Source organism: Xiphophorus hellerii, chromosome 8 (assembly GCF_003331165.1).
Source record: "Xiphophorus hellerii strain 12219 chromosome 8, Xiphophorus_hellerii-4.1, whole genome shotgun sequence".
Lineage (NCBI taxonomy): Eukaryota > Metazoa > Chordata > Actinopteri > Cyprinodontiformes > Poeciliidae > Xiphophorus > Xiphophorus hellerii.
The window spans coordinates 21444800-21458514 of NC_045679.1; the positions used below are offsets into that span (position 1 = coordinate 21444800).

At 38.4% G+C, this 13715-nt stretch overlaps 1 protein-coding gene across 2 annotated transcripts in view; it reads left to right on the plus strand.

The window, feature by feature from the left end:
• Nucleotides 1–3604: 3604 nt before the first annotated feature.
• Nucleotides 3605–13715, plus strand: part of fibcd1b (fibrinogen C domain containing 1b) — a 154739-nt gene continuing 144628 nt past the window's right edge. For both annotated transcript variants that reach the window (XM_032570021.1, XM_032570022.1), the window contains exon 1: nt 3605–4309. In XM_032570021.1, coding sequence (XP_032425912.1) covers nt 4238–4309 — 72 coding nt within the window. In that variant the 5' untranslated portion in view covers nt 3605–4237. The remainder of the gene's footprint in view (nt 4310–13715) is intronic.

A 13715-nucleotide genomic window follows, 5' to 3' on the forward strand; every position in this document is an offset into this window, starting at 1 on the left:
CAGAGAACACTTTTTCAAATTATGAAAACTAAATGTGAACATTTTTGAAAGTCTAGGAGGGCTCTTCCTTGCTAATGGGAAAAAGGGCAACTTTTAGGATACTTTTCGTGTGACTGAGCAATTTGAAAAATGTACCATCCGCTACTTTTCTGATGGCAAATTTATACTACTGATATTCACTGAGTACTTTTATTACATACACCTTGTAACAAGTTGGACCACCTATGCCATACTTTGTGGCATAGTTTCAATAAAATGATGAAAGCGTTCCTCCGAGATGTTGGTTCATTTCAAGAAAACAATCCCCACAATACTACACCACATGCAGCCTCAACTGTTGACTGTGTACAAGATGGATCCAACCTTTCACATCGATTCAAAAATCCAACTCTACCATATAAATGTATCGGCTGAAATCAAGACCCTCGAGACAAAAACTGCTGCATGCCATTCTATTATGACATCTGACATCAACAATTCTCCTCTACAGAAACAGCTACATATATTTTAGCTTTTTTTTTATTTCTCTCCTTAAAACTTGGGGATTGTTGTGTATGAAGATCCCAGTAGATCAGTTATTTAGCCTGTGTAGCATCAACAACATCAAATTTCAAAGTCTTTAACTCCCTTATGTACCTATGTTGACTGTCTTTTGAACTAAGTATGTAGAGTAAAAGTAAGTAGCTTCAAATATAGTAATGGATGCATTTCCAAACACCACTCAGAAACCTTAATGTTAAGCTTTGTTTGGTATTTTCAAATGCGTGTGGCACAAAATATTTTTTCCCAGTAAAATATTTTGTTGTGACACAAGTTAACATTTTAGGAGCAGTTTAGCTGATTTTATCCTCTATCTTTCTATTTGGCACAATCACCTAAACAACAAAACTAAGTACAAATTATTCAAAATGAAGTAGGCCACATTATGCACAATCGCCTTTATTTTCCCTCTAAAATTATTCATTTATTAAAGGGCAATACTGAATATTGATCTCTGTGCTCCTCGTATTTGCCTTTTTTAAGGTTAGTGGATTTTATTGTATTGTTGTGTTCTGTCATTGTTATCCCGATTTTTTTCAGAGTAAGTTGGTTAATAGCAGGTTTCCAATTTCCTGTATTTTCTCGTTAGTATTTATAATGAAATTTCTCCCTAGTCTCCCTCAGCAGGTGGCGGTATGCACCTTAAAGTTGCTTGCGATCCGCCATAATAGAAAAGAAGAAGTAGTCTTCACTCAGCTGACGCTAGCCTCCTGTCTCCCAGCTGCAAGTCCTTTGTCAGTCATCAGTTCTGTTGTGTTGTGACCTGTTTGTGTAAGTTTGTCTTTTTTTATTCTAATTCAGTCAACATCCTGTCTACATCCTGTTGGTGTTGGATATTCCACAACCAAAATGTATGCAAAACAGTGAATTCCTAGAAGAATAAAGTATGTTTCATCATGTGCATTGTTACCCAAGTTATATAAATGCAAAAATATATGCAGTCAAAATGATTCCAGCAACATGAATTTTATTATTGTATGGCTGCTATGACGTTTTACTGGTAAAGTGCACACATGGATATGCTAGATATCCATGTGTACCTTAAATCAAAGTGGATTTAAAGTACAGGCTCCACGGGAGAACAAACTGCAACTCAATGCTTTTGCAAAGTTGCATGTGTAGTATTAGTGTCTACTAATGGTCACTCTGAAACCATATTTAAAGAAAACCCTGTTTACAAATCCAAATCGTCCCCAGTTGAATTTGGGGGGATTTATGAAGGAATTTCAGCATTAGTACTTTTGTGTGCTTCACTGGTTTTCTTGAATCCTGTGTTTTACAGTCAAGCCACTAAATCCATGTTTAAACAGTTTTACTGTAGTTTTGTAAGTTTTTTTTAATACTTACATTTTCAATGTTTGTAATTAAAATTATTTAGTAAAGAGAGTTGCTGCCATTGTGCATACATGTTTTAATAGCCGCATCTCAATAAATTTGAATATCACTGCAAAATTTCTTTATATCACGCATTTCAGTTCAAAACTTGAAGCACAAGGACACCTCACGTCCAATGAAAACCCAAACTTCATTTTTATTCAAAGTGGAAAATAACCTGTTGCAGTGTTAGCCTATTGAACAATTTACCCAAGAATTAGAACAACTGCAACAAAGCAGCCCTGTGTGGAGGCTATCTGTCTTTGCCAAACACACAGGTTTGTTGAATATGAGCCTTTAACTAGTCTCAATTGCTGGGTCTGGTGTCTCTCATTTACCTCCAAACATTTCTCCAAAGGGGTTCAGGTTCGATTGCTTGGGAGTAAATAAGGTATTGGTGGTTTTGGCAGTGTGCGAAGACGCCCAAGTCCTGCTAGAAAATAAAACAATCAGCTTATGTTTGTGGTCTAACATAAGCTGCTCTTACTTTGAATTTTATAAAATACAGTGGTCCAGTAGTGGTAAATGATATGGCACCCCAAATCACCACTGTAGAAAGTTCACTCTGAACCTCAAGCAACTTGAATTATGTGCCTCTCCACTTTCTTCCAGGCTCAGGGACCTTGATTCATAATTGAAATGCAAAGCATTCACCTGAAAAGTTGACTCTATGGCCCATTCCTTTTCTCACGGGACCAGGTAAGACGTTTGTGACACTGTTTCTGGTTTAGAAGTGGCTTAACTGAGGAATTGTTCTGGCCCGTCTTCTGGATACAGTCCACACCTTTCGTGTATTGTATGGGCTTTGCTTCACAATACTTCTAAGGCTTGTTGTAGGCCCTTATTCCTACCACACTTTATTTTTTGCTCTGCTTTCTACTAATATGCCTGGATTCAGCAGTATGCAGTCTTTTATGGCTCACAACTTGCAAGCACCCTTTAATTTTTCAGGCTAACATGACTATAACTCTCTACTTCTTTATTAGTGTTATGTAATGTTTGATTTTCTGAAAAAAATTTAAAAACTCTGTAAAATATTTTTCCTAAAGATGATCAGATAAATAAATAAATGCTTGAATTTTAACATTTACAACAGTATAATCTGTATAAGGTCCATTTCCTGAAATGCATTCACTTTTTTGATTATGTTTAAAAGTATTGAGATTCATTTGAATGAGGAAGTAGTTTAAAGTGGTAGTGTGACATAATTGAGGCAGACTTATGTATTAGGTTTTTTTTCCCCGTTAGGGGTCCATTAAGCCCTCCCGCTTTTAGAGGCAGAATTATCAAATCGTCTGCTAGGGTGACAGCTTATCCACCCAACAAAGTCCGAATCTCGACATAAATCTCACAAGCAACTCTTTTTTATACGTACATCACTGTCCGTGGTGGTCAGTTTACACTTTACGCATAGATTTCTCATAATCTTGCTGCTGCGGTGGAATAGGAGGGTCCACGGTGCGGATCGGTGCGGTGTGGAGTGGAAGAGAAGGCGGTGAGTCAGTGGTACAGCAATCGAGGGCAGGGCGGTACAAGGGAAGAAAACGCAGCGTTGGAGCGCGCCGCGCATACGGAAGGGAGCCGCTAACTGACAGCCGGAGAGGAACGAGGCGCCCAGCTCGGCTCACTGGCGGAGAGGAGCAGGATAATCTTTCCTCCTCACACCCGTCTCGTCAAAGGCTTCTCTGTGATCCAACTGGCGCAAATGGGCTACGGGAGGCTCTATCCACCAGCGGGTTTGGCATGAAAGCTTTTCCGACGCGTAAACAAGTAGGAGAAGGGGAAAAGAGGACACCGCTGCTTTACGACTTCATCCAAATTCACTTCAAATAAACGCACTCCAACTTGGTCAGCCTTCTTAACTCTCTTCTTACGAAGTGGACAGAGAAAATATATACATATATATTTTGGAATAGAAACTGTGCTCCTGCTCTTGGGATCATTTGTAGCTTTCTTCGTTTATTTCCATCGCAATCTTGATGCATGTAAAGCATGCTGGAAGCAAGTTAAAAAAAAAAAAAAAAGATTGCACCCTTCAAATAAAACACGTGTGTTACCCTATTGAGATGGAATTATGAACGGACGCTGAGGAAACTCCGGGGAGGAATTTAAATCTCAATTTGGTGCGCAATTTGTGCGGCTGAAGAACTTGCAATCCTTATTAGTATTTTCGTTATTTTTTTTCTTTTTCCCATGGAGTAGGCTTGAATGCCAGGTATTGACTTTGACAGGTACATATTAATGTGAAAAAAATAATAAAATAAAGTGGGTTTATTCTCTGACGCCCGGAAAAGACGGATCTGATGCGCACCTTCTCCGTGGGATGGTAAATGACCGATGGGGAATCATGAATACCTCTTCTGAACTCGAAGATGGAACTCGGCATAAAAACCAGGTATGTATGAATGTATCTATGTTTGCACCTCCCTGACGCTGTGCCGTGTTTCCGAGGAGTGGTGCATCTGCTTGGTGCAATGTTACCACGCTGGATTTGGTGGTGGATTTGCCTCACGGGCGAATCTCTGCACTGTGGAGACGTTATTACAGGACATAGCTGCAGATGAGCTTCTGTTCTTGTCACACTGTCTAAAGCCTCCCGCTTATCATGCAATCATAAATCCTGTTTAGCGGGAATGTTACGTTTTCATAGAAACTGGTACATTTTGGAAGTAGTAAAAAAAAACCAAAAAAAAAAACATCACTGTAGGCGATAACTGTTTGCGCATCTTGACTGCGTCTTCGGCATACTACTTCTTTTTCATGTAGAGCTCAGGGCTGTACGCATGTACCCTGATGTCTGGAAATCCTCCGAAACTTGGCATACGGACGCCTTCTTGCTTTTAACACCCCTCCTGAGCCGTTTAGGCTGTCTCCCCGCTCGGATGAATTGAGACAGGAGCGGACGTGCGTTGTGTTACAGTCAGGCAAGCTCACTTTGGGGAATAGTCGATGTGTTTTCACAAGGTCAGTGGAGGGTTATTGACAGCCCATAAGGGAGAGGAGCTCCCTTGGAGCGCGGAATCGGATTTCGGGGCACTATTAGAGCTCGCCGCCTCTGCCAACCCAGGGCAGCAAAAACACCGTGAGGCTATTTGTCCTCCCCTAATTAGAATGAGGACAGGTTGTTATGGTTGATAAATGCATTCAAAGGAGGAGATCATTTTCTACACCCTTCCGAGTTTCAAAATGAACTTTTAATTGTCATTGCATGATATGGGGGAGAAAAAGGAATAAGACATTTTCAAGGTTTTGGGTGCCAAAAACGCACAGCTAAATCACATCTCAAAACATGTTTAAAGCTCCTATCCCGAGAGGAAAACCTGCCAATGGCACATATCCTCTAGGCTGAGCCAGCCTGAGGCACACGCAAACTACGCTGCCGCTTTCAGCTCATAGACCAGCAGGGGGGCCCCAAGGTATGTTGAACTGTCACACTGTTAACTATCCAAGTAGATCCTGGGAATTGTTGCTGTTAACTTGAATGACAACCTAAAATGCTATTACTTAGAATGCATGAATTTTACTCAAGATCAATTTAAAATATCTTAATACAGAATTTTGATAGGGATCTTTTACCACGCCCCTTAACCTCTAAGCGCAAACATAGTGGGACTGCTGATGTGACACACACTAGGAGGATTAGCTACTGAAATGCTATAAAGAAGCTGACTCTTAAGGACTTTAATGGAAAGTTGAGTAGAAGTAAAAGGTATGGTAGAGAACAAATGAACAAATAATGAGTTGCATCACTGTGTATATCCTGAATATATGATATTCAGTTTTTGAATTGAATTAAAATAACTCTTCAATGGTATTGTTTTTGACATACTGGCATGCACCTGTAGATCTCAAAATGTTTGTGGTAGAGATGCACCCGTCTTGGAAAGCTCTGATTAGCAGACTACAGTTTTTTTTATATTTTTGACTTCTTTTTTTTAAGAACTCAAAAAAATAGTATTCTCGACCACTTAATCAGAGTGGTTAGTATTTATATTGGAGGAAAAGAGAGATAAGTTGTAGTAAAACAGAATGTTGCTACTTAAAAACAGAGGAAATTATGAATTTTATATTTTAGGATACTTTTAGCATCTTTTTAGCACAATTATTATGATTTGCTCAGTGAACAGTGCTACACCACACTTTCTGTAGTTGTTCCTTAACAAATACAAACCCTTATCCAAACTCTATAGGTGTTAAATGATAGAAATTAGTACCAATGATAGAAATTTGTTACCAAAAATAGCTAACTTTCAGTCTTCACTCTGTATCAACTTCCAGAGCGAAGAATGTTCTGATCTTGTAATACTTCCATGTGGTTTATTTCCATGATGGGTGGGAGTTCAATTTTTGACAGGTAAGGGGTTAAGCCATGATGAACTCATTATGCATTGGTGCTGTGGTGGGAGCATATGTATCATAGGCGAGTGGAGGAGGCTTCGTTTGTCAAACCGTACAGTTGTCAGACTTTCATGCAACCCCTTCTTATTTGCTACAAACAACCCATCTTAAAAAAAATAAAAAGAAATGTGAATACAGACCTGGGCTGAAGACATAATGAATGGAAAATAATATGTGATGAGTAATGTGTCATTTTTGCTTTCTCTGTTTAGTTGTGAGGGTGGAGGTCTGAATAACTCATTGATGCTTGCTGGGAAGGTTAGAGAATGACAAGACAACAAATACCTTCCATAAGCTTAATGCTCGCTGCGGCAGACAGCATCAGGAGGGACGTAGGATGAGATGAGAGGCTCACAATGCTCTCCTCCATCCCTTTCCTCCTCCCCACATCAATCTGTCTTCTTCCCCTGCCGTTAATTTGCCATCACACACAAGCCCACGTAAAACTCTTTCTCACTGCAAACATGTACGTGTGTGATCCCCTCACCGTCTCTGTAATCTTGAGTGCTTACACCAACTCTTTATCTCTGAGCTCATGCTTCTGACAGTCATTTCAGAAGGAGTGGGGTGTGGTCAGGTAGTGGAGATCTCTTAGAGGTGAGATGACTGAAGATGGCGAGACTTTTCATGTCAGGCTGCACATCCTGAATGTGTAAGGCCTTTGTAAGCGGAGGACGGCAGATGTAGTAGTATTGAGATTTAAATACAATCAGCCTTGAAGTCTAATTTACTGTATGAAACTTAACATAGATTTTCCCATATGCTCTTACCTTACTGTATTACAAGTGAACTCCAGGGCAAAACATTCATATTAAGCATTATTGATGGAAAAAGAATCAAGGTTTGCTTTTGCTTTCATTGCACCACTAAGAGATGAACTGTGCAATTATACTATAACACTGGATGAAAGGTTGCTGTTTTGTATTTATTTACTAGGGCTCCTCTATAAAGACACCAGCATGGGAGTTGATGACTTGAACAGTTTAATTTGTTTCACACGCAGTGTATATGGCTCTACATCATGTTTATCTGCGTGATTTCTCCTATTCACTGAACATGGCCTGTGCTTTCAGACACACAGCCAGTATAACTGAGAAGGCAGTGAGGCCCAGTGGGGTTGCCCCTCTCGGACTGGAGGCAATCAATATCTCTCTGAGATCACCAAAGTTTCCAGAGCAGTGAAAGGACTCTGTAGAGAGAGCTGGAGAGAAAAAAAACAAAACAAAACACAGATAGCAGCTGTGCCTTGGCCACTCAGAAAACTCAGAAATCACAAAATTTGTGGGTTTATGCTGTCCAAGCTTCCCTGGTAGAACCCTGAACCAACACGAACAGATCAAAGTAAACAATAGATCAATATGTTGGAAAACCACCTAATGCTTAGCCGACCGCATTTATTGGCACCACTGTTAAAAACGTTTGAAACGTTTTCAAATTCCCCTTGGATGGTGGTGATATAATCTCAGTTAAATTTTCAAAAGAGAAAAAGAACTGTTTGATTTCAATACATTAAGTGGAAAAAAAAAATTAAATCACCAGTGCTACAATTTGTTTTGCCCCTTCTGTCAATATTTCTGCAACCGTCTGCCAATGAAACTCAAATTGGTCTTCTCTGAAAACGTTGTAGAAGGTTGAGGCAAGTCACTTCGGTATAGAGTTGGAACCGTTGCTAGAGAAGTCACCATTGTCTACTTCCACTATCACTTTGTGTTTGCATTCATAACAGTAGCCAAATTGAAATAATGCTTTCATTCCATGAGCTACACGTCATTACCATGCACACACAATCAGTTGAAAAGTCCTGACATGAAATAAGCAGCTGAAGTCCACCCACCACTGATAAATGTAAGTAGTAGATGGATGGATGGAGATAGAGATGGTTTCATTTGTCCCCAAAGGAAAATTGGTCTGCAGGCTGGTGATCAGGCATTTGCATGATAAGACGGTTACATACAAACACCAACATCATACAATAACGTTAACAGCAAAGTAGTTTGATCCCTCAGTAATTTATGCTATCTTTTTTTTTTTTTTAAATATACCCTGCTTCTTGAGAATACAGGCTAATAGGCTACAAGATGATTGTAGAGCAAGTGTGACGCACAAATCAAAGACAGCTGCTGATGCTGCACAGAGTGTGGGTGCACACAGAGGGGAGTATCATATCATCCTTTAGTGTCCGACTATATGGGAACGATGTTGATCAGCAGAATCTGATAACATGCTGTGAATGATGTGCAACAGGTTTGCTTGTATTTAAAGCACAAAGTATATTTGAACAGGCTGGCTGCATCAGAATCCCAACACAGAGAACCATTCTTTAGGGGAAATCTGCAACGCTGCAAGGTGTAAACCATGCCCCATTTGTTCTGCAACCCCTGCTGCCTGATCTGAAAGCACACAAGACCTGTGATCTCACCTGATCAGCTGGTATGATGTGACAGGACGAACTGATCTTTATCGGTGGTTCACTGATTGACCATTTAGGACACAGCTGTCAAACTCCAGTCCTGGAGGGCCACTGCCCTGCAACTTTTAGATGTGCCTCTGCTGCACCACAACTGAATAGAATAATTAGGTCATTAGCAAGACTCTACACAAGAAGGAGGTAATTTCATTCCAGTGTGTTGTACCTGTGGCACATCTAAAAACTGCAGGACAGTGGCCCCTTGAGGACTGGAGTTTGACACCCCTGATTTAGAATCATAGTTCTGCAATAAATATTGTGGTAGTTAAAATATTCCTTTAACCTATGTCACTTTATTCTGACTATTCTATTAAAGTTCAAATGTGAGTTGAAGATTTTCTTAAATGAGAGGACAGATGAGGTGGACCTTTAGTCTTATCTGACCTGAGCATGTGTTTTTATTTCTGTACAACAGAAAGTAGATTTTTTTTAAAAATGTGAAAAAAATAAAATCCTTACAGAAAAATGTTACATTAAAGGGATTTCTAGAGATCTTAATTTACAGACCTGTGATTTTTACTAAAAACAAATTTTTCTCAAATTTTAAATGGCCATTTTTACATTTTTCACAGAAACAGTGAACTGTGGTGAGACTGCAACCTCTTTGCAGGGCTGCGAATAAACGTCTGGCTCTGTAAAATGAAAGATTTACCTCCAGAAGATGTGAAACAAAGCTATTATAAGCACACAACCCTTTGCTATCGCAAGTGTATCAGAACGAGACTCTGCAGCGACCCAATTAGAAATGATATCAGGGTCGGATGTCCCTGCCAGGATTTATCTGTCTGCAGTAACTCAGTTAAACACACACCCACATGTGGTGGCACAGACCATTCGCACTTCGACAATGTCATAAAGTGCCGTTTTGTTGGGACCTTTGCCATCACAAATCATCACAGAGGGAGGTCTTTAGTGTCAACTGTCAACATGATGGATTACTGCTGTAAAGCTGTGTATTTTAAGCCAAAACTCAATCCTTTTAGCACATTAGTCAACTAGTTCGATGGGCTAAATGTATTTTAACAGTGTCTAAAGACCGGCAATGGAGGAAAAGAGAAACAAAGACATGAATTAATTGCAATAGCGCTCTATCGTCAACTCTTGAGCCTTCAAATGTACTCAGGACATACTGTCATCACACAAGTCAAAATGCCTTCTACTGCTTAGCCTCTGGATTGAAAAACCTGTTAAGAATGAAGCAAATTTTTAACCAAAAACATCATGAACCAGCCAGATTTCTTTAACTTTAAACCAATTAATGGTCATGTTTTCTTGGAAGCATATGCAAGTAATTGTAACACCAAACAAATGCTATTGGTGACATGCACTGTGATGAGCTTTATAATCTCCACCACAATTTAAATCTGAAAAGGTTCACAAGAGCCTAATAGTTTATTGATAAGACTACAGACTAACAGAACCAAGCTATGGGTAAATGTCAGCTGATCTTTAGGTTTGACTGAAGAGTTTGACATATTTTGGCAAATGAATGTAAAATCTGCTTAAGACAACAGAGCTCAAGAGTGAAATAACAAATCGCTTGAGAGCCCAGAATCCTTTGACAGTTCCGATTTAAAGCTTTTGTGTAAAACAGGAAGAAAAAAACCCTGACAGCTTTGCTCAGCAGCTGTCACTTAGTCACATTTGACAAACACATCAGAGGTTGGCGTGGCCATTTACCTAATATATGTGACCAAAAAACTGCTCACTATATCTACCATCTATCTCTCTATCCATCTGTATCTCTATCTCTATATCTCTCCACCTATTTATCTCCCTATCTCTTATTATGGAAGTTTGGATGATGCCTTGAAAATGCGTTCATATCCCCAAATCTTGTCACACGTCGACCACAATGAGGAATAATTACGCACCGGAAGTTAAATGATGTATAAATTAGAAAAACAACTTTACAACAACTGTAAATGTAAAACGTGTTGGATACGTTTGAGATGAACCTCTTTACTGTCATATCTCTCAAAAATTAACTGTTGAAAGCCCAAGTTTGCCACAAGCCATGAAGGGGTCACAATCAATTTGGGTGGGTGGTTTAGGAGGTATAAATGCACTCCTCACTTTTCCAATTTGTTCTTGTTAAAAAATGTTGAACTAATGCAAAAAAAAAAAAAAAAAATTCTGACTGTTCATAATTATGCACTACTTTTTGTTGATCACATAAAATCCTATTGGAATACATTGAAATGTGTTACTTTAGCATTATAAAATATGAACAAATTAGAGGTATGAATTCTTTTGCAGGGCACTAATGCTGATTTTTTTATTTTTTTTTAAAGCTCCTTCAAGAATCCAAATAAGGTCAATTTTGAAAAAGGAATATGATTTTATTGCTCTTAATGGATGAGTTAATTAAGAACATGCATGTAGAGTCAGCAAATGACAGCCGAGATCAGAAAAGATGAACATTAATTATACATAAGTACCCTATTTTTTTAAATACCCTTCCAGTTTATGGAATCAAAAGATGCCAGCTTAAGCTGTCACTTGCCACAGCTTGTTAAAAAGCCTTATGAAAATTACAGTTAATAAGATAGCATGTGCAAAGTGAAAATTGCCACCTTTATATTATGATTTTGATTAATTGTTCAGCTATAATAATCATAATTAGAACACTCATCTGACTTGTAGAGTAATGATATGACATTTAGATTTGTACAAGCACATTTCATAAGCTTCTGTTTGGGAGGAAGGATTTTTAACACTGGAAGGTTGTCACGGCGCGTTGTCACGGTGTGTGAATTAGATGTCTGCAATCTGTTTTTCTTTTTTTTGTTTGTTTGGGGTTTTTTTAGGGTGCCCTTGTCAAACTAATGCACTTGGCGATATGGCCAGAGGTGAAAGAGGATGTAGACTGTAGCAAAAACAGAGCAAAGAGACTGGTTCACTGAGTCTGTGAATTCCCTTTGGGGGGGAGGGGTCATGCCATGGCAGCAGTTCAGCCTTTAACAACCTCAGCATCAGTCTTCCTTGCCCTGTGCTGGGTGGCATCAAGAAAACGTATGATAGGACATTTTCAACCTTTACGGGGGCTTCGTTCTTTTGTCCTTCTCACTTTTCATTTATGTGTGTGTGGACTTTCATGCCCCGTCAAAGCCTATGACAAGAAACTGGCAAATGTTCTGAAAAAAAGAGCACACAGAATAAGCTTTAGTGTTTATTTTCTCTGCATGTGTATATATCTATGTATACTCGTGGGCTGTGTATTTTCGATTGGCACAACTAAACTTAATGCTTCAGTTATAGTGTAAGTTGATGAGCACAGGTGGATCAAAATATATCTGAATATCACCGAGGAAAAGTTTGTATGAAAAAAGTTTAGGGTGTTTTTTCTACAGCTAAACATGGTAGTGGGTCACTTTTGTAATGAAATGATTGGTCAGGAAACAGTTTTTCTTATAAAATCAAGCTTTGAGACAGAAGATATTTAGTGTACAAATCTGTCATCACATTTTCCTTTGACAAACAAGTCAAGCTAAGCATTTTCTTTGTCAGATTTTGTTATATTGATAACAAAATCTTGTCATTAACACATTTAAGCTGAACTTAGCACTTTTGCAGCAATGCACATTTGAAACACTAATCGATTGTTATGACTCTTTATTGCACTTACCAATGTATCTTATAACCACATTTTGTAATTTATTGACCCTCTACATCAAATAAACAGCAAGAAAATAATGCAAGAGATAACACTAATTTCATGCATACTATAATTATTCTGACAAAACGGTGGCTAGCGATATACGACTACAGTGAGAAAATTACCTGGAAAGAGAGAAAATGCTCAGAAAAACTAAGATCAACACAGCTGTGAAAGGTGACTAATCCCTTGAGAGGAAAACAACAAAGCATTTAGAAAAAAAAAGTTATTGAACCAGAACCATCTGAGTGTGCAGGGAAAAGCAGAATGACACTGAGACAGTTAGTGGAGGAGAGAAACAATGAGCAGCAACCCAAAGAAAAAAGATGTGACTACTTGGTAGAGATAATTTAAAAACAAGAATAAAAGATGAATCCTTAACTCATTTTTTGTGTTTTTTTGATGGGACATAGTAGCCCGATGCTGCTTCATCAATAATATAGTTATCTTTTATTTCAATGTAAATTGTTTTAATTAAAATCACTGACTAAAGTATTACGGCTCATATCCTTGAAACAATATTATGCTTTTAAAAGTCTGGACTCTCATTTTCAAGATCTGAGTGACAACTACGATTGTGTACGTCCTTCAAACTTCAAAATAAATATTTTATGTGGTCTAAATAGCATTCCATATGCTATGAAAAAACAGTATAAATTTGGTTTCCAAAATACATTTTATAAAGTTTCAAGAGAACTTCTTTCAAAATAAAAAAAAGCTGTTACTCTCACTTGATGTAGGATTTCAACCACTCCAAGGTTCCACTTTATTTTTTTCTTTGAATAATATGCCAGATGTTTTCTGCAGCACTTCAGCTGTTTAGTTTCTTAAATCTTTTTTTCTGCTGCTGTCCTGCTGCAGTGAGAGCAGAATGAAGGCCTTTCTGAGGCTAAAGACATCATTTTAACACAAGCTTGGATTGGTGCAAAATCTCATTAATGACGCCCGCACATACGTGTAAGCATTAGTGCGGCCGTATACATTCCCAGCAGGTACGATATGATTTTATTGCATCATATTGCATTACAACAAATACATTTTTGGAAAACCAGCAGGACAGATGGCTCAGACCACAAAAAAATAAAGGATTCTAAGTTATGTAGCTTATCACACAGTGTATATTATTGTGATTATATTTTAATAAATCATGAAGCTTTACATTATATCTACTATTGTTTGAAGGTTGTCCTGGGCTCTTTGTTTACGATTTGTATTATATTTTTCTTCAATTTGATGTCAAACATCCTCCCTGCAGCCACAGCCAGGGATTCTGATTAC